A 22,130-nucleotide genomic window follows, 5' to 3' on the forward strand; every position below is an offset into this window, starting at 1 on the left:
ACATGACTGGGACTATCAGTGAAATGGAATGGAGTCTATGAATTAAATGGTACTAATGGATCAAGTTAACTTCCTGACATTGATATGTACACTGTAGCTAGGTAGACTGTATCCTGATTTATAGGAAACACACACTGAAGTACTAAGGAGTAATGGGGGCACTCTTGTCTGCAATTTGAAGAAAGTGTCTATGTAGAGAAATCTCTTCTCCAAGAGTCAGCCAGAGAAAATCACTACATTCCCAAGAGTAAAAGTTATATAACTTCCTTCTTGACATAAACAAAAGTTGAGAAAGCTGCTTAAAACATAGAAGGACAGGTTAGCCCAATCTGCTGAGGAGACGGCTCTGGGGATATCTTTACTTTCTTCCTCCTCCCTAGGTACTGGCTCTGCAGTTCTCCCGCTGCTTTTTGGCTTTTGGCTGGGACAGGTGCTGCCAGAACTTTGCCTGGGCAGGTGAAAGGCTTGGGAGATGAGAGGGCGGACTCCATGCCAGGCCCAACAGAAAGCTGGCAACACTGATCAGGGCTACTTGAGAGTCTGGAACAAGAGCACCAGGTGGGCAGGGCAGGTATCACTTGTGCCAAATGCCAGCATGTCATCTCATCTCATCCTCGCCACTGATCCTGTGAGGGGAACATTACTAACTTGACTGTAGAGAGGATAAAACAAACTCCAAGAGGTTAAGTACCATGCCTGAGGTCCCAGGCTAGTGAGTGCAGACTCAAATCATGGTCTGTCTGGCATCTAGGCCCACGCTCTTTCCACTACACTGTGTTGGGTCTCTGTCACCTGGGAGCTTGTGAATGGTCTAAGATTTTCCACCCTTGCATATTTTTGAGTCAAAGCTACAAGACTGTAATAAGTACAAAATCAGTCCCCACCTGAGTTTCTTCCCTTAGGTTTCTTTAACAAAAGGGAGGAAGGACTTCGTAGAACCCCTTGAAATTGCACTCAAGATAGTGTGTGGGTTTACGTGAATTTTCTTTTGTCAAGAGAGTCTACAGTTTCATTGAGCTCTCAAAGGGATCCATGACTCAAAAAAAGGTTAATAGCCACTGCCATAGGCATTATTTTGTCTGATTCTCTGCTTTAAAAGATGAGGAAATGGATTTCTTGAATTCTGTTTTCTACTTCAAGCCTTTGCTGCTTATTCTGGAGCGACAACAGCACAACCTACGCAATTCTCCTACAAGTAGCTTCTGCTACTTCCCTAGTGCTGTGGAAACATCCTAGTGAGGCCAAACGGCAGGATGAGTGGCCAGCACTTCATTTTTCATAGAGAAATGGAGAGTCCCTAAGGAAGGGTGGTCTGGCTCTCTGCCGGAAGTATCATGAACAATGAGTACACTTTATATGAATCCAGGCTATGTGAAAAGAGTAGATACCAGAATTAAGATAATTCAGAAAAACAACTCTCTAGACCAGGTAGGTCTGAGGAAAGTACGTGGTTATTTCAGATATCCACTTTAAACTCTGGATCCAACAGCTTTTAAACCTTTTTAAAAATAAGAATTGGAGTTGATGAGAGAAGAGGTTTTGTCCAAAAATAGTGATCTAGGTGGGCTGCTCTAAGACCTGTTAATGTCTTAGGTAAATAACTGGTCTTTTACCTGTCTCTTGAGGTGTCTCACTAACTTCCTGAGAAAAAACCTTTTAACACAGAAGACAAGGTGTTCCAAAGGAGCAAATGGCAATAGCAATTACTGCCTTTCTGTGTGCTTTTGGACGTAAGTCCAAAGAATAGAGAGGAGGTGGCAGCCTGGCTTTGCAAGGCAAATGTGAAAGTACCTCTTTCTTTGGGGGCTGGGGGCAGGAGGTTGTTTCTGTTAACATAGAAGCTCTTCTACAAAGTTCATTTTCTACAACTTTAATATGAAACATTTTATATTTGTTTTTTAAAGATTTATTTATTTATTTATTTATTTATTTATTTATTTATTTATGAGAGAAAGAGAGAGAAAGAGAGAAGCAGAGACACAGGAGGAGGGAGAAGCAGGCTCCACGCCCGGAGCCTGACACGGGACTCGATCCCGGGACTCCAGGATCATGCCCTGGGCCAAAGGCAGGCGCTGAACCGCTGAGCCACCCAGGGATCCCTACATTTTGTATTTATATGGGGTCAAAAATTAGATGCAATCTACAGAATCAAATAGGTGAATAATAATAAGGTCCCATGTAGTGAATCCACTTGAAAAAGTCTCTCCTTTTTTTTAAAAAAATCTCTTAATCTTATGGTTTGCCTCTGAAACATATTGGGAAACAAGAATTTGCTAACCCACAACAGAAGCATTAAAAAAAAAAGGGGGGGGGGGACTAAATCTCAGCACCTAAATGCTTTCCCAGAGAACTTCCCTTGAGAACTCTCTCACAGTCGATACTGTGCTCCCCACGTGAGTCACTGTCGGGTCCTCCCAAGTACGTTTTTTAGGCTACAAGGCCTCGTCTCAGAGCCAGGGCCAGCCTGTCTCCAGAAACCTGACTTTTCCAAAATCTGCCTTCCAGTGTGGAAGGGTCTTCAATTGATCCTCTGGCTGTGGACAGAAATTCAGGGATGAGGAGAGGCCTTCCTCTTTTTCATGAAAAATGGACACTGGAACTTGAACATACTCCTCTGACCACTGTGAGGAAACTTGGCAGCAGTGGGCTGCTTTGTGAAAATTTTTAGGAACTCCTGTGTTTGTAAAAAGTATGTATTTTAAATGGATGCTAATCCATAAAAGAGGGCAGCCCCGGTGGCGCAGCGGTTTAGCACCGCCTGCAAGCCCAGGGCGTGATCCTGGAGACCCTGGATCGAGTCCCACATCAGGCTCTCTGTATGATGCCTGCTTCTCCCTCTGCCTGTGTCTCTGCCTCTCTCTCTCTCTCTGTCTCTATGAATAAATAAAATCTTAAAAAAAAATCCATAAAAGAAAGTAAGAATCTACCAGTGCATACTGACATAAATAAGCACACACACAGGGGGATGAAGGGGAAGTGCTTCTTTACAGAAGAAATCCAATTAATAAATACAGGAGAAATGATGGAAATGGAAAATCAACATTTGGCAAACACTACAGTAATAACTGCTTCAGGCAGGAATCATCAAGGGATGTCAAAATGAGTGGGCACAGCGTGAGGAGAAACAGGAATAGTTACATAGTCCCAATGTATTCCCCCACATGATACTTATTAATTACAAAGAGAAAAATAGTAGCTTCAAAGCAGAAAAAGCTAGCAAGCACCATCTTAAGTGATCAAAGTTAACATCACCAGTAATGAGACACAGCCACATGAAGTGCCTCCTGATGTGACGTAAGCAGAGGGACATGACATCACCTGTATGGTATACTTGCCCACAATGCAAAATTTAGATTTAACCAAGAGCAAACATCAGACAAATTGAATTTGAGGGCAATGTAGAAAATAACTTGTCAATCAATACTCTGTAAAGTGTCAAGGTCATGAGAAATAGACAAAAGACTGTGGAAGGATTCAAGGTTAAAGGAAACTAAAGAGACGTGACAACCAAATGCATGATGGGATCTTGGGCCAGAAAGTAGACATTCATGGCACAATGTCACCCTCCTGGTTTTGATAACTGTGATTATGTAAAACAGTAGCATTCTCTGGGGGAAGGATATATGAGGATTTTTGGTAACTTTTTCAGAAGTCTAAATCATTTCAAAATGAAAACCTAAACAAATTATACTGAAAAATATGTATATTAGAGACAAGGCTTTCTTTCTCTATTTTCCAGTGCCTGCCATGGTCAAGCCCTGTGGGCTGACAAGTGTAGCTATATAAGAGCTCAGTACCTATGTGGGAAGAGGTTGTTAGGATCCATTTAGGACCTTATTATTAGAGTAAAACTAGGGGTTCTAAGATTTATGGATACAATAAATGATAATATTCATATGAGTGAAAAATCTCCTTAGAAGGTTTCCAGGGAGGGTCACAGGAGGCCTGTGACCTCCTTCAGCCTCTGGAAAGGGCTGTGCCCTTGTGAGGCCCAACCATGACTAGAGGAGGGAGAAACGCAGTAGAAAACAGCAAAACGTTCATCACTCACTTGTCCTGGGACTCAATATACACGTAGAGATGAGGCTCGAAACACTTGGAGACAATGCCATGAAATGGATTGTCTGGGGCTTTAGGCTTCTTTGGCTGTGAAGGGAGAGGAAAAAAAAGAAAGAAAGAAATCTATACTTAAGCCATTTTTTCAAGTTTTCAAGCAGTTTCAAAGAAAAAAAAATCCCTTCAAAGTTTACTCCTGACACAGATAAGCACTCCGTGTAGCTGAACTGGGACTATGTCTTGCACTGATTCATGCCAGTCTGTGAACAATGAGCCAGTTTTGTTAATATCACTGACTTGCCCTGTATGGTGAAAGATTTACTGCTATTCTGATAACACATGTGCTTTTAATTTGGAAACTATTCATCATATGACTGTTTAAAAAAATTTAATCCTAGCTAATAACAGTACCTTATATTTGCATAATGCTTTAGAATTTATAAAATGCTTTCACGTCTATTCTTGATGGCCTCCATTTAGTGGTTTTTATTATGGATCAAGCACTTGTACATGAAATAACATCTCATCTATTCCTCACAACAACCCTTGGTGTAGGAATTAGACTACTATATTACATCTAAAATGCACTTAGCAGCCTGCCCAAAGGCACATGGTGAAGCTTCCTATCTCCTGAACTAGAACTCTTTCTTTTATAGTGTTGCTTTGCTGAGATGGTTCCTGAACTGTTGAATTGATGAGTAAATGCAAGAAAAAGAACCTTAAAGGACCAACATAGCATTGCTAACTTTTTGTTTTGCTACTTTCCATTCTCACCAGTCCCTTAAGAATATTTTATACCCAAATACTTTATAGGGAGAAAATAGCATTAGGGCAGTCCTTCCTATGAAAAGACAGTTGGTGACCTTCTTTTTTTTTTTTTTTTTTTTTTTAATTTTACTTATTTATCCATGAGAGACACACAGAGAGAGGCAGAGACATAGGCAGAGGGAGAAGCAGGCTCCCCATAGAGAGCCTGATATGGAACTCGATCCCAGCTGGGATCATGACCTGAGCCAAAGGCAGATGCTCAACCACTGACCCACCTAGGTGACCAGTTGGTGATCTTATACCAGATAGATAGATACATAGACAGATAGGCAGGCAAGCAGACTATTTTATCTTTAGTTTTTGCCTTGGGCCACTGTAAAACAGGGCCAGTGCTGGCCCCCAGTTGATACTTAAAAACCACTGATATATAGGCCATCTAGTTAGGCAAGCATTTAAAAACTGTTTGCTTCTTAATTCCTTTTCAGAATATCTAAGAAATAAGTGAATATCCTCCTACATATCTTTTTGTATTCCTAAAAAAAAAAAAAAAAAAAAAAAAGTCAATTCTATTCATTGTCAAATGCCAACAAAAGGACCCTGAGCCCTTGCTGGGGTTGATATTAGAGTACAATTTGGGAATAAACTGATACTCATAGCATACTTGTTGAATGGAACTGTTCATATCTCTTAATAGAGGAAAAACTAAGCCCCTAATGACAAACAGAAAAATGATTCCCTTCTTCTAGTAACTTTTAAAAATAAAACACTGTAATAGTTAAAAGCATCTGTAAAAACTGGAAATGAACACTGTAAATTAAATGTCAACCTTAGACATATCCCAGTCTCCTGTTCAGCTCTCCCGCTCTCCCTTTATCACCTTTAGAGAGTTCCATGTCTTCAGTTTTGTTTTTTTTTGCAAGATTTTTAGAAATTCTGGTCCTTCCTAAAATAATTACACTCGGGTTGTTTTGCTTTATCCAGAAGCCACCACCAAAGTCAGGTCTGAGGCTGAGACCACCAGAGACGCCCCAGCCTGGGTTCATGGAGTTTGTCTTGTCTGAATTCAAAGTTCTACTTCATTTCTCAGATGCCCTGGGAGTTTCTCTCACACTTCCATCATTTTAAGCGGCAGATCCATGACATAGTGCTATGTATGGGTGGTCTTTACCTAATTGTTCTGTATTTTCTAAGTCAGTTATCTATTTTTTATTATTTCATTCTTTTCAATAAGGTGATTGTTAAATGAATAGATAAATGTGATTTAACTTTTATAAGACTAGATATCTGATTTTAGAATTGAAAACTATAGCCACAATACCCAGATAGCTTTTTATTAATAGTCATTATAAGGATTGTAATTATCCCATTTATATTTTTTCCTGTGACAAAACAATTCACACATCTGCAGGATAGCTTCTGGTAATTATAAACTGGAGTTTATAACACAGAATGTTGTCATATCTTAAATCAACATGTTTTTTATTTTTATTTTTTTTAAATTTTTATTTATTTATTCATGAGACACACACACAGAGAGGCAGAGACATAAGCAGAGGGAGAAGCAGACTCCATGCAGGGAGCCTGATGTGAGACTTGATCCCAGGACTCCAGGATCACGCCCTGGGCAGAAGGCAGGCGCTAAACTGCTGAGCCACCCAGGGATCCCCGAAATCAAAGTTTTATTTTTTTAAATATTTTATTTATTTATTCATGAGAATACACAGAGAGGAGAGAGAGAGAGAGGCAGAGACACAGGCAGAGGGAGAAGCAGGCTCCATACAGGGAGCTCGACGTGGGACTCGATCCCAGGTCTCCAGGATTATGCCCTGGGCTGAAGGCGGCGCTAAACCGCTGGGCCACCCGGGATGCCCAATCAACATGTTTTAAATAAAATATTTTGTATTTGGCTTTGTTTACTAATTTATGGGCAATTTTCCAATTACTGACAATGTTTTAGTTTATCACCTTAGAATGGCTACATAATGAAATATAAGCTCTATAAATTAGATCATAGTATTACACTGAAACTACATTTTCTGATTTTGATCTGTGGTAACTGAACTGAATGATCTTCTTGTTAGGAACTGCATACAGAAATATTTAGAGATAAAGGACATGATACATGCTAACTTACAAACTATTCCAAAGAAAGAGAGGCAGAGGGGATCCCTGGGTGGCGCAGCGGTTTGGCGCCTGCCTTTGGCCCAGGGCGTGATCCTGGAGACCCGGGATCAAATCCCATGTCAGGCTCCCTGCATGGAGCCTGCTTCTCCCTCTGTCTATGTCTCTCTCTCTCTCTCTCTCTGTGATGACTATCATAAGTAAACAAAAATTAAAAAAAAAAAAAAAAAAAAAAAAAAGAAAGAGGCAGAGAGGGAGGAGGAAGAGAGAAAGAAAGGGAGAGGAGGAATGGGGGTGGGGGGGAGAAAAGGAAGATAAGTAAATGTAGCAAAATGTTATCTTTCCAGGGGAAAGATATTTGAGAGTTCTTGTAATTCTCTGAAAACTTTTCTCTAATTTAGGTATTTTCGTTTCTTTTTCTTTCTTTTTTTTTTTTTTTTTTTAAGATTTTTTATTTATTTACTCACGAGAGACAGAGAGGCGGAGGGAGAAGTAGGCTCCATGCAGGGAGCCTGACATGGGACTCAATCCCAGGTCTCCAGGATCAGGCCCTGGGCTGAAGGCAGCACTAAACCGCTGAGCCACCCGGGCTGCCCAGGTATTTCCTTTTAAAAAGTAAAAATTAGTTAGCACCTGGGTGGCTCAGTGGTTGAACAACTGCCTTTGGCTCAGGTTGTGATCCTGGGGTCCTGGGATCGAGTCCTACATCCGGCTCCCTGTAGGGAGCCTGCTTCTTCCTCTGCCTATGTCTCTGCCTCTCTCTGTGTGTCTCTCATGAATAAATAAAATCTTTAAAATAAATAAATAAAAAGTAAAAATAACAATAAAAAGCTTGGGAGATGGATGCCAATGGCTTGGCAAATAACCCCAGACAGTAAAGGAACACTGAAGCAATGGCATGTCACCAATTCTTTAGATAGCCCAGAGGACACCAGTGTGGGAAAACATGGGCATTCATGCCTGAGTAAAATAGGGGTTAGAATCAATTTCACGGTTTTAATAATGCACTATAGTTATAGTAGCTGTCACCACTGGGGGAAGCTGGGATGGGAGATGGGTATATAGGACCTCTCTGCACTCTGCAACTACTTATGAGTTTACAATTCAAAACACAAAGTCTAAAAAAAAAAAAATACAACAAAAAACAATAACAACAACAACAACAAAAAAAAAACAACGTGGGACAGGAGTTGGACTCTGAATGTGAAGTTGTCTTAGGAATATCTTATTTATTTTGCTCTTATTTTCCTTTTTATGCATGTGCAAAAGTGACATACAATAAAAATCTAGGTCTAGAGAAGCCTGAGGAGCTCATTCAGAATATGTACAAGAGACAAATTCTAAGTGATACAAGAAAATAGCTATGTGCTATTCCAACAAACTCATGTTGGTCAGTCTTCCACAGATCCTGTGCTCGATGAGGCACCGCAGATCACTCCAAAACTGGCACTCAGAGAACTGCATCATCAGACAGTGTGAGTGTCCCAACCCTATGGGCAGGTGATTGCTCCACCCTGCCTCTCCCCACTAATGCCACTCCTGGCAGTGAGGAGACACCTGACACCACAGCTTCTGGTCCCTTGCAGCATTTTTCGTCTGAGCTGGAAGCAAAAGGGGAACAATGGGAGGGACTGCCCAAAGTTTCCTTTTTGCTTTTTTTCCACAGGGCTGCCTCCAGCCTATAGTTGCTTGGTGACTGTGCTCATATTTAGATAAGAGGTGCTGGAATTTCAGCTCAAACTGGTGTCTCCTTGTGTACTGTCTGGCTCCCCAAAAGGGTTGTGTCTCTGCTGAAAGAACATACGAAGTCATTTAGCAGTAGCATTCGGGCTGCCTATCTGAGTGTGTGAATTCTGTCCAAGAGCCACAGATGTTTCAGTTATTTCCTCCTGGAGTTTGAGGGAATAATAGAAGGTTACTGTTGTCACAGTAAGGAGCTCTGCAGCTGGCCCCACTTCCTTTTATTACCATCCAATGTAAACAGATTAAATCTAACTGCTTGGATCACCAGAAGGGTACATTTTAAAACCAGAAATTCCTTATTTCTTCTCCTCTTTTCTTTGAGTACCCTCAAGCCCCTTTCAGATGCCATTTTTCATCACTTGGGACTCGGCAACTGGTGGCTCAGACTAAACACCTTTTTTCAAGTTCACACTCCTTTTTCAACAGCCTATGCTGCAGGAGTGGGCAGGGAGGGATCCTGCCCTTGAGGGCCATGTCTACTTACTGCAGTGACACAATGGGTTGAGTAACCCCAGGCCATCAATAGGGGCCTTCCCCTATACTTCTGGCTCAGCTTACCTCTCACTTTCTGTGGACTTCCTCCCTAAGGTCATGCGGGGCTCCTGCACTTCCTGTACAGCTAACTCCAGAAGTAAGTGGTTGGGAAGAGGGAGATCCTGGAGCTCCCACCTAATGGACCACAAGCAAGACAAGTGCTACGGAGGCTGCAGGGAGCTGGAGACGGTGTGCAGGTGTTATCACTAATAAGTAACGGCCAGTGAGACTGCAGGTGGGTCATCTAGTCCAGGAGTTTTTGGTACTTTGTTTCTAAACAGATCTCAAACCTCAGGTTCAGAAGAAATTTTACCTGAAATTTCATGATAAAAGTGACTCAGAACTTTTATCAGAACAGAACAGAACTGCTCTGTTTGGAGGGAGTCAGAGCCATGGTCTCCTCCCAACTCCCACAGCCAACATGTGATGGGGCACAGAGGAATATAGTTTGACAACCACGGGCTCTTTCTAAAGATGGAAATATTATGGCAAGTCTAGAGAGAGCAAAAACCCACCAGGTGGTCAGCTAATGGCGGACCAGAGTCTGCCTCTGCTTACCCCCATACCTGTGCTCTATGTCCTTAGAATGAGCAGTCTTGGTCCTTACAACAATCACCTCTAGGTTCCAGGGTGAGCAACAAGTGCTCTGAGAGAGACAAATCATATTTTATCTACTAAACTGATTTTGTGGTAACAGGGGCCTCATCAAATCCAGTTTAATGATATCCAGAGATGACTAGCTAAAGAGATCAATTACTTTCCATGGCAGAAGAACAAAAACAGTCACTGGCACTGGGAAGGCACAGGGCCCTGAGAATGGCACTATGATCCAAAGCAAGCACCAAGAGTATGGGTGATGGAGTGTGGGTAGAGGATGCACCAGAAGAATGAGCTCTACTTCCATACTCCTTCCTATCCCAGTCCTTCCTCCCCAAATGTGAGAGAGGTTATTTCTTTAGTTATTAGAAATCTTTTGTTTTCTCCCATACTAGCTGATAGGATGGCTTTAAATCAATTACATCTAATCCCACAAGTCCCTGGGATATAGCCATAAGGTATCCTTCCAGTTGTATTCATTCACCTTGTATTCACAGGGTTCATTTCTGTGACCTCCACTTTTCACTGAGACAGCCTGGAGTAGTAAAAGAGCTCCATGAAAGGAATTCCACTCTCTGACATCTAGCCTTTCTACCAGTCCTAGCTTGTCCATGCCCAAACTCTGTAACCCTGGGCAAAATCACTTAATCTCTCTGACCTGCGCATACAGCGGCTCATATAAAATCCTATAAAACAAGAGGCAGGCATTGCCAGAAAGATGAAATGAAATAAAGCACGTAAAAGACTTTTGAAACTATAAAGCCCATAAAAATGCAAGGTATCCATGTTATTATAATTATTTAATCAGTGGACCAGACACATTTTACTGCATCACTTCAGGATTGCTCCTAGAAATTCTTTCTTTTGCTCCTGCCAAGATTGGAGGTACACCCACTGTCACCATGCGAGGAATGCAGGTTAGCTGCAAGTGTGTGGCTATGGGGTTCCCAGGCTGGTTTTCCCAGCCAGCCTCCCCTTTCTGTGGTGTCTGGAGCAAAACAACACTATAAAATAACCCTCAAGCAGCCAAGTGTAGAAAATTAAAGAAGGATCACTAATCCAGACAGGAAAAGGTCTGATTTATTGCTCTAACTGCTCTGTCATAAAATGGCAACGAAACAAAAACACCATTCTATAGGATGAAGGGAGAGGAAATTTAGAGTTGGACAGAAAATCCGAAGGAAATGAAAGTGCTAGTGTGCTCTGAAAAGTAACTCTCCAAATATGCCATTGGTCACTTGATGTTTCCAGGCCTCCCCGATGCCTTCCAGACCTCAAATGCTCAGCTTGCACTGAGTGGAGGCCTCTCCTAGCTGCTGCTGCTACTAACTCCACTGGGGAGTCTCAAGCCTCTCCTGTGTCGTCACCAGCCAGATGAGAACACAACCAAGAGGTAGGCTGGCAGGTGCAGGAGATGGTGAACGAGATGGGTAGAGTTCTGGCCGCCCCCACCCTGCCCCGCAGCTGCACCGCACAGACCAATTAAATGGGTGTGGGTTGCTCATTCCAGCAGGGGAGCTTTTTGGGAATGGAGGTTGGCAAGAAAGGCTGCTCTTTCACTCAGTTTTCAAAATATGATAAAGGCTTTAGATAAAGGCTTTCTATGAAGACCACCAAAGCTGTAATCTCTGAATGTGGTCAATGGCCAAAGGGCCACATTTAGAGTGAACAGAGCCATTTTCAGAAGCAGACATTAGGTCAGTGGCATGTGGAAGGGCAAACTGGACTTACTTGATCTAAATCTCCTTTCTCCATTGTCAGTTCCTCCATCTCTGGTGCTGGCTCATCTTCCAGAAAGGGATTGGTGGATGGGGGTGGACACTCAAGTTTTTTCTGTTAAGAAGACATGAGAAAGTGATAGATATTTTGTGAGCATATTCTCAATACCTTTCCCAATTATCTGCTTTTTCTGAGTCTCTCCAACTGCCAAATTATGAAATTTGATCTAATGAACCAGAACTGAAACAACATGGACCACATTCTTACCTCCCAGCCTTTATACTATTTCCCATCTTTCTGAAACCTATTGCTCGCTCCACCCCAATCCCAAATCCAATCTGGCTAAAACTCTCATTCATTCTTTAGCCCTCAAATTAGAAGTCCCTTCTTCTGGGAAGCCTTCCCTGCCTTTCAAGTTTGGGTTAGATATCCCTGCTACATGTTTCCATCCCACCCAGCATATATACACCTACCTCGGTATTTATTAAAATATTGCAACTGTCCATTTATTTGTCTTGTCCCCACTAGATTTTATGATGGTGGGGATCATGTCTGTCCTTCTCCCTCCTCCAATATCTGGGTACCTGGAATTTCCTAGCTGCCCCCTAAATATGAATGAATCAAAATGCTAGATGGATTAGAATACAAGAACAAACTATAAAGCCAATCTTACGTGTTCTAGATTATAGAAAGAAGTCCCTTCCCAAATAAGTCTCATTACAATAAACAGCAAAATTCCTTGGGAAAAATTAGTTCTCAGGATCTGATTATGACCACTCTTTTAAAACACATCATTGAGTGGGACCACAGGATGGTGGAAAAGCTAGAGGCAGGAGGTGTGGTAAAGTTTTAGCAGCAGCACTGGCCAATCACCTAACTTCTCTTGGCCACAGCAGCCCCATATTCTGCACAAAGTCTCCTGTTACAGGACTCCAGGAAGCGTCAGATGTGATAAAGGGTGCGAAAGGCAACAAAGAACACATGACACATATAAGGGATCCCGGTGATGATAATTCCAGTGCAACAAAAGAATTGAGACAGCTCTTCGGATTTTTTTTTTTCACAAATTTGACCCCCAGATATTGCTTATACCAGGGAACTGAAAGAAAACTAAGTGGACAAGGAGGAGAAAAGGGATTGGCTAGCACTGGGGATGAGGGGAAGGGCAAAGAATGGACAAGAAGCCAGGTGGAGAGGGTGTTGTTTGTTTTCCTTAAGATTTTATTTACTTGAGAGAGAGAGAGCAAGTGAGCATGTGCACAAGCAGGGGGGAGGGGCAGAGGGAGATGGAGAAGCAGGCTCCCCGCTGAGCAGGGAGCCTGACTCAGGGCTCAATTCCAGGACCCTGAGATCATGACCTGAGTTGAAGGCAGCTGCTCAACCGATTGAGCCACCCAAGCACCCCAGAGAGGGTGTTTCTACATGTACTTGGGACATCTTTGCATATTATCAGCAGACCAACTTGAACTAACCCCTAAGACAAGAAGGACAGCACACGGACTATATAGTGTGAACTCTGTCAAGTGTCAGGAAGTATCTTCTGTCAGCTGAAGATACTACGAAGAAAAAAAAAAAAGAAAAGAAAAAGGAAAATCCTAACAAAAACAATTCAGGAAAATATAAAAAATTAAAACACAAAAAACACAAATCATGCCAGTGTCTGGTTTAGGTTTTAAGACCATACTGCTTACAATCATGTAAACTACTTAATTTTCAGCCTAAACACTACTCGGATGCTATTAGGTTGCCAGACAGACTCAGTGTATGAAGAAAGCCTTGTGATCAATGTGTTAGGTCAAGGTAATCATTAGTAGGACAATGAGTTTTATGGTATCCTGCTGAGAAACAATATGGTGCAATAACCAAGCAAACATTTACAATTTATACACCCCAAACTTTGGCTTGCTTTGCCTGATACAGGGGAAAAAAAATCCCTATCAACTTAAAGCAAAATAGTTTATTTTTAGAATTAGGCCATTTTCAGAAAGTAATGTACATTTGAAAGCAATATTTCTAACGTATTTTTTTCTTTTTAAAAGATTTTATTTATCTGAGAGAGAGCACAAGCAGGGAGGAGAGGGAGAAGCAGGCTCCCCGCTGACCAGGGAGCCCAATAAGGGGCTCAATCCCAGGACCCTGGGACCATGACCTGAGCCAAAGGCAGACGCTTAACCAACTGAGCCACCCAGCCACCCCTGAAAACATTTCTAAATTCTTCTTTATACAGGATGATCAGACAAGGCCTCCTCAAGGAGGTGATATCTGAGCAGAGACCAGAATGAGAAGGAGCTAGTCAGGCAAAGATCTGCAAAGAACATTCTCAGCAGCATGACCTGGTGCAAAGGCTGGAATGAATTTGGTGCTTCTGAGGGACAGACAGGAGGACAGGGGGATGAGGTAAAAGAGGCAGCAGGAGCCCAAGTGCATAGCTTTTGTGGGCCATGGTAAAGATGAGATTTTCTTCTCATAGCAACTGGGTAATCATCAGGGTGGGAGAGGTTAAACAAGGAAGTGATATGATCTAATTTAGACTTTTACAGTATCATTCCACTGCTGTGAGGAAGATGAGCTGTAATGGAAGACCAGTCTAAGAGGCTGCTACTGTGTTCCAGGCAAAGACTAATACAGGACTGGATTAAGCTAGTGCTGTGTAGATGGAAACAGGTGGCCGGATTTGGGACATATTTAGGAAGTAAACCCAAGAGGACGGGCTGAGAAAATGAATGTGAGGGTGTAGGAAAAAAAGGAATCAAAATTCATTCCTTTTTTGGCCTGAGCAACTACATGGCTGGTGTCGTCATTAATGAGTGACAAACCTGGGTTTGAGTCTAGGCTCTATCACTTGGATATGCTGCTTAGCTTCTCTAAGCCTTGGCTGTTCCCTGCAATGTGAAGGGACATTAATGCCCACCATGTGGAACTGCCTGAGGATCAAATGAGACTATGTATGTAAAGCATGAGATATGTATATAAAGCAGCTCAAACAACATCTGGCATGCAGGGAAAGCTCAGTAAGTGGGAGTTCTCATTCATATTTAATGGGGCAGAACTGTGGCGGTGCCTTTCTCAATGGAGCAACTCTCAAATGGCAGAGAAGTAGGAACACAAGGCAAAAAAGTTCTGTAAAAAGAATTTGTTTTAGACACAAAATGCTGTCCCTACTACTGTGCCTCTTTGGGATTTCCCAAGGAAATGAAAACAATGGGTCCATCAAATTACAAAGGCGTAAGCATGGGCTTCTCTTTTTCCCTAGTCTCCAAGGAAGCTCTCAAAGTACAGCATGTACTGCTAACACTATGGGTAAATACTGTGTTAGAAACATTGAGGGGTGGGGACACCTGGGTAGCTCAGCAGTTGAGTGTCTGCCTTGGGCTTAGGTAGTGATCCTAGAATCCAGGATTGAGTCCCACATCAGACTCCCTGCATGGAGCCTGCTTCTGCCTCTGCCTATGTCTCTGCCTCTCTCTCTCTGTGTCTCTCATGAATAAATAAATAAAATCTTTAAAAAAAGAACACCCCCCCCCCCCCAAACATCGAGGGGCAGGCACAGACTCCTGCTGTTTGGTAGGCTGTGTTTCTGCTCGGACTAATTTGCTGTGATGAAAGAATGTCTTTGCAAGGAGCAATCACCAGCACAACTCGGCCTTCTATGCAAGAGCCCCCTTATTGGAGCCAACCAGACCACATTTCTCATTTCTTCTTTGCAGCTGTCATAGACCATAAAGAATTACAAGTTTGGGTTTAGATCTTAAATAACTCAAATGACATATTCCATGAGCTCTGGGTTGCTAAACAAAACAAAACAAAAAAATGCCAAGAACTGAACGACTTTCCAATTTAAAAAGAATTCATAATTTGTGCTATGATGACAGTTGACTTCAAGTCCATAAGGGAAAGAAAAATTCTACATACAGCAAGTTAACTCCTACTAATTAAACACATGGGATTCCCACCACCTCCAAAAAAATAAGGTCCACGGGATGGACAAGCAGTCTAATATACTGCTAGGGAGAGAAGCTGGCTTTGGTCAGTAGTGCATCTGCATCTGGGTCTGCCCGCACAAATCCTTTTCTGAGACCCTTGCTGGACACTTCAAATGATCAGAGAAGGAGCTCTGAAATTTAAGACTCATCTGTTTCCTTTTCCTGGAGGAGAAAGCTTTCAGTTAGTAGACGAAAATTCCACAACTTCTGCATTTCTCATTCCATAAATACTTTATTCCAGCTCAACTCCTGATTTGTCCTTAAAGAGATGGCCTGGAGGCTTCAGCTGTTATGACTAAACACAGGGCCCTGCACACCTGGTTTAATATTGCTGGGACCTATCTCAGTACCACCGTGCTCATATCTTATATTGTGACCGTTATGTATAGCTTCTTTCTCCACTAAACAATAGGCACCCGTCTGATTCAATTTTTCATCTTTTGCCAAGGCTATACACAAATAGCTTTAAAAACGTTCATGAGGAGTGCCTGGGTGGCTCAGTCAGTTAAGCATCTGTCTTCTGCTCAGGTCATGATCCCAGAGTCCTGGGATTGAGCCCCATGTGGGGCTCCCTGCTCAATGGGGAGTCTGCTTCTCCCTCTTCCTGCTGCTCCCCCTGTTTGTGCCGTCTTTATCAAATTAATAAATAAAATCTTTTTTAAAAGTCTGTGAATAAATCTTGATTGGATGAGAAACACTCAATAAAATCCTCTTCAGACACGGGCAAAAGTTTCTGTTTTCTATAGACAAAACAAAAAAAAAAACCTGTGTGTGTGCAACCTGTGTGTGCATGCGTGCATGTGCATAACTTATAGCACAGTCTCAAAAATATACCCCCAACTCTTAAACAGTAGACATCTCTGGGGAGAGGAATTTAGAGTAATTAAGAAGGAAGAGATTGTTCTTTTGAAATATTTTATTCTGGGATGCCTGGGTGGCTCAGCAGTTGAGTGTCTGCCTTAGGCTCAAGGCGTGATCCTGTGATCTGGATCTTGGACTCCAGGCAGGGAGCCAGCTTCTCCCTCTGCCTAGGTCTCTGCCTCTCTCTCTGTCTCTCATGAATAAGGAAATAAATCTTTAAAAAAAATTAAAAAATTAAAAAATACTTTATTCTGTTAGAGCTTTAACAAGCATACATTTTTCTTTTTTTGGTAGACAAATTATCTGAAGAGTGAAGATATTTATAACTAATCTATTTCCTAAAACCTGTAATATTTTAAAATTGTGACATATAATTAACATCAAATTCACCATGTTAGGTGATTTACAATTGAGTGATTTTCAGTATGTTCATGAGATGGTGCCACCATCATCACCACCGTTCGGTTCCAGAACACTTTTACCCCAAAGGAAGCCCCATATCCATTAGCTATTACTTCCAATCCTCCCCTTCCCCCAATCCCTGGTGACTCCTAATCCACTTACTGTCTCTATGAGTTTGCCTATTCTGGACATTTCATATAAAATGTGGCCTTTTGCATCTGGCTTCTTTCACTTTGTATTGTGTTTTAAAGGTTCAACCTGTAATATGGGTCAGTATTTCAGTCCCTTTTTTTTTTTTTTTGGCTGAATAATATTCCACTGTGTGGGTATACCACATTTTGCTTAACCATTTGTTCATTAAAAGATATTTGGGTTGTTTCTTCTTTTTAGCTACTGTGAATAGTGCTGCCATGAACATTCATGTACAAGTTTTTATATGAACATAAAAGAATTTTCAATTTTTTTTTGAATTTTCAATTTTCTTGAGTATATTCCTAGGAGGAAGCGTGTATTACTCTAAAAAAAAGTTTCAGATTGCTTTGCCTTTTTTTTTGTTTTAATCTGGCAGAGTTATCCCTTTACATTAAGCATCAGTGCATTAGCACCACAAATTACATGAAAACAAAGAGTAACTCTTCTGAACCTTTACAAACCATCACTAACATCAAGACTAGCGCTGGGAGATTAAGCAGAGGCATTCATTAAGACACAAGAATACAGGGGATCCCTGGGTGGTGCAGTGGTTTGGCGCCTGCCTTTGGCCCAGGGCGCGATCCTGGAGACCCTGGATCGAGTCCCACGTCAGGCTCCCGGTGCATGGAGCCTGCTTCTCCCTCTGCCTGTGTCTCTGCCCCTCTCTCTCTCTCTGTGACTATCATAAATAAATAAAAATTAAAAAAAAAAAAGACACAAGAATACAGAAAACAGTTTAAAACAGAGGCTTTTTTTTTTTTTTTTATACTTTCCAGAGAGAGAGAGAGAGAGAGAGAGCTTGTGCACAGGTAGAGGAAGCGGGAGAGGGAGAGGCAGATTCTCTGCTGAGCAGGGAGCCCAATGCAGAGTTCAATCCCAGGACCCCAGGATCATGACCTGAGCCAAAGGCAGGCAAGTAACCGAGTGAGCCACCCAGGCACCCCAAAACAGAGGCTATCTTAAATTTGAAAAACTCCTCTCTTTTGGCCCGGTAATTCAACTTGTAGCATAAGAAACTTATCTCCAATTTGAACAAAAATTTGTTTGCTGTGGTCTTGTTTATAATAATGAAAAAATGGGGCAGCCCCGGTAGTCCAACGGTTTAGCACCGCCTTCAGCCCGGGGCGTGATCCTGGAGACCCGGGATCAAGTTCCGTGTCAGACTCCCTGCATGGAGCCTACTTCTCCCTCTGCCCCTCTCTCTCTCTCTCTCTCTCTCTCTCTCTCTCTCTCTCATGAATAAATATTTTTTTTAAAAAAGAAAAAATGACAAGTACTTAAGGGTCCAACAAGAAAAGGATAGTTAGGGAAATTGTGGACCATCTCTACCATGAAATATAATTACTGAGAAACCACTTAAGATATGACATACGGGGATCCCTGGGTGGCGCAGCGGTTTGGCGCCTGCCTTTGGCCCAGGGAGCGATTCTGGAGACCCGGGATCGAGTCCCACGTCGGGCTCCCGGTGCATGGAGCCTGCTTCTCCCTCTGCCTGTGTCTCTGCCTCTCTCTCTCTCTCTCTGTGTGACTATTGTAAAAAAAAAAAAAAAAAAAAGGGATCCCCGGGTGGTGCAGCGGTTTGGCGCCTGCCTTTGGCCCAGGGCACGATCCTGGAGACCCGGGATCGAATCCCACGTCGGGCTCCCGGTGCATGGAGCCTGCTTCTCCCTCTGCCTGTGTCTCTGCCTCTCTCTCTCTCTCTCTCTCTCTCTGTGACTATCATAAATAAATAAATAAATAAAAATAAAAAAAAAAGATATGACATATGAAGAAAAGCTATAAAACCATATTTACACATCATATATAAAAATAAGCTCGATATGAATCAAAGATCTAAATATAAGAGTCCAGGGATGCCTGGGTGGCTCAATGGTTGAGCGTCTGCCTTTGGCTTAGGGCATGATCCCGAGTCCAGGGATCAAGTCCTGCATTGGGCTCCCTGCGAGGAGCCTGCTTCTCCCTCTGTGTCTGTCTGTCTCTCTCATGGATAACTAAATAAAATTTTTAAAAATAATAATAAATAAATATAAGAGTCCCAAACTATAAAACTCTTAGCATAAAGCACAGGTTAAGTGCTTGTGACCTTGGGGATGACACCAAAACTCAAATAACAAAAGAAAAAAAAACAAGAAAGTAGGATTTCATCAAAACGGAAAACTTTTTATATCAAAGGACACTATCAAAAAAGTGAAACGACAATCCACAGAATGGGAGAAAATATTTATAAATCATGTATCTGATAAATGACAGAATATATTTAGAAAACATTTTATTTATTTATTTATTTATCTATCTATTTATTTATTTATTTTTAAGATTTTATTTATTTATTCATGAGAGACACACACACACACAGAGGCAGAGACACAGGCAGAGGGAGAAGCAGGCTCCAAGCAGGGAGCCTGACGTGGGACTCGATCCTGGGACTCCAGGATCACGCCCTGGGCTGAAGGCAGGCAGTAAACCACTGAGCCACCCAGGGATCCCCTAGAAAACATTTTTTAAAAACATTCCCACAGGAGCACTTGGGTGGCTCAATGAGCATCTGCTTTTGGTTCAGGGCGTAATCCCAGGATCCTGGGATTGAGTTCTGCATCAGGCTCCTCACAGGCAGCTGGCTTCTCCCTCTGTCTATGTCTCTGCCTCTCTCTGTATCTCTCATGAATAAATAAAATCTTTAAAAAAAAACAACCCCAAAACATTCCCATAACTCAAGAATAAAAGACAAACAACCCAAGGATGCCTGGGTGGCTTAGTCAGTTGAGTGTCTGACTCTTGATTTCTGTTCAGGTCACTATCTCAGGGTTGTGAGATGGAGGCCCGTGTTGGGCTCAGTGCTAGTGCAGTCTGCTTGAGATTCTCTCTCCCTCTGCTCCTCCTCACCTCCCACTCTCTCTCTCTCTCTCTCTCTCAAATAAATAAATAAATCTAAAAAAAAAAAAAGGTGCAATTTCAACTTTATAAAAAGAACACACTACCATCTCTGATGGGAAAACGAATGATGTTTTCTCTTGTCTCCGTTCTTGGTATAATTTCTACCTTTTCTATCTTGACCATTTATTACTTTCTTCTCAGAAACAAATTAACAGAAGTTAATCTCTTCTTCAGATGTTATTTAAATGAAGGAATACATTCCTTTATCATCAAAGAAATTATTTATAAAGCATTTTGAAATCAAAGGAGAGCTATTTCCTTGCTCAGGACAGAAGTCATCATACTGTGGCAGAACTGCTGAAACCCTGTTCCTCCTCTACTTACATGGTCTCCCTGACTCAGGTGTTAAGTTGCTGTAAGACTGAAGTACAGGGCAAGCCACTCTGGTGGGCTTTCTTACATAGTGAGCTTTCTGCAAACATTCTTATGCTCAAACTTCATGGTTAAAAATTATGTCTATAGCTTATACATTTATAATGTAATTTTAAAAATCAGGCAAATATAATATGTACTAAAAGCATCCCTATAAGCCAAAGGATGATTCTATTTAGAAAGGCAATTTATGCAATGGCCAAGAGGAGGGGAAATCCAGCTACATGAAATGGGAAAATTTTAAATTTTATTTAAGAAAACAAAAACAAAAACAAAAACAAAACCCAAAATCTCCCAAACTCAGTGAGTCTTTTACAAAAACTTAACCTAACTGGAACATTGCTCCAGTGGCTCAGTGGTTAAGTGCCTGCCTTTGGCCCAGAGCGTGATCCTGGAGTTCCGGGATCAGGTCTCACATCGGGCTCTCTGCATGGAGTCTGCTTCTCCCTCTGCCTATGTCTATGCTTCTCTCTCTCTCTCTCTCTGTGTCTCTCATGAATAAACAAAATCTTAAAAGAAAAACTTAACCCACTCTGCTTTCACAGAGGTTGAATATAATATTTACCTTGAATCTAATCATTGAGTTACTAAGAATGCCTGCAGGTATAGTTAATCACACCCACACATTTGCTTTTAATTTCAAGGCATTTTAATTTACAGAGTATTTTGAATCTCTCTTAAGGGCCAGGAGTTTAGGCAATTAGCAAAAGGCAGCTCACTTCTTCCAGTAAATTACAGCACAGGACACTGTAAACATGTTAGGGCTAGTACCACAAAAACAAGACAAGCCCTATCCTTAAGGTTCTTTCAGCTTCCATTTCTTTCAGATGTCAAAATTGCATCTGTCAAAAAAGAGCCAATGATGATGCATCACACTGATCAGTTTGGAGGAACTGGACTGTGGCAGGCTCTTCCAGATGAGATCATCGCCTCTCCTGCTCACTCTACTTGTTCATCAGTCAGCAAGAGGCTTAAAAGGATCTGAATAATACAGTGAGAAGGGATGAGTGGACCTGGGAGGGTCTATGGTCCACCTGACTGGCTGACTTATCTGTTCCATAACTTTGCAAGGAATTCACTAACCTTCTCTGAAATCTGGCATATGTTAAAGGGTATCAAGATAATATCTTGGTTCATTTTGTAGTTTATTCTGATGCCCTGAAATAAAATGGTAACCACGGAAGATTTTTCCCAAAAGCAAGACAGCACAGGGAGGATGTAAGGAGACAAGGAGCAGCTTCTTCAGGTGGGGTGCTGAGCAGCTAGACTGGGGAGTCAGACCACTTGGAACCCCAGCACAGCCCAACACTTTTGGGAGCCAGTGGCCATGACTGATCCACCAGTGGCCCTGCTACTGAGGTCTACAGGCTGCAGGTGAAGGTGTGTCCCCACTTGGCCCACAGCAAGATGACAGAGCCAGGCTCAGAGAGACCACCACCCACAGTGAGAAGCATATCATTTACATATTTCCACAGTGGGGCTGCAGTGAGCTGATTGGCTAAGACCTGCCTGCCTTATTGAGGAGGCAACAGGAGTTCTGCTGCCTTTCTAGAAACTAATTTTTAAGGGATAATCATTAAGGGTTATGGACCAGCCACTGTCAGGACTTGGAATGCAGAATGGTTGCTGGGTCATGCTAGGACAAAGAGTGGTCCAGAGGAAGTCTGGTCTAAAGAATTTGAATGATTTGGAGAAGTCTGTGGAAAAGATAGTTGATTATTGGGAGGGGAGAATAAAGAGTGTATGTCTTAGCAGGATTTTCTGGGCAAGGATCTTTAACCTAAAATTCTCTGCAAACTTGATAGAAGCAACAACTGAACAATCGGAGAAATTTATAGGTCAATTATG

The 22,130-nt window shown here is 42.0% G+C and overlaps 1 protein-coding gene across 3 annotated transcripts in view; it reads right to left on the bottom strand.

The window, feature by feature from the left end:
• The window catches only part of VPS53 (VPS53 subunit of GARP complex), a 141,459-nt gene that overhangs the window by 54,587 nt on the left and 64,742 nt on the right, over window positions 1-22,130 (bottom strand). For all 3 annotated transcript variants that reach the window (XM_041725241.1, XM_041725242.1, XM_041725243.1), the window contains 2 exons: window positions 11,551-11,652; window positions 4,052-4,146 (listed from right to left, as the gene is read on the bottom strand). In XM_041725241.1, the coding sequence (XP_041581175.1) occupies window positions 4,052-4,146; window positions 11,551-11,652 (197 nt within the window). The remainder of the gene's footprint in view (window positions 1-4,051; window positions 4,147-11,550; window positions 11,653-22,130) is intronic.

The sequence above is a fragment of the Vulpes lagopus genome, chromosome 12 (genome assembly GCF_018345385.1).
Source record: "Vulpes lagopus strain Blue_001 chromosome 12, ASM1834538v1, whole genome shotgun sequence".
Taxonomy (NCBI): Eukaryota; Metazoa; Chordata; class Mammalia; order Carnivora; family Canidae; genus Vulpes; species Vulpes lagopus.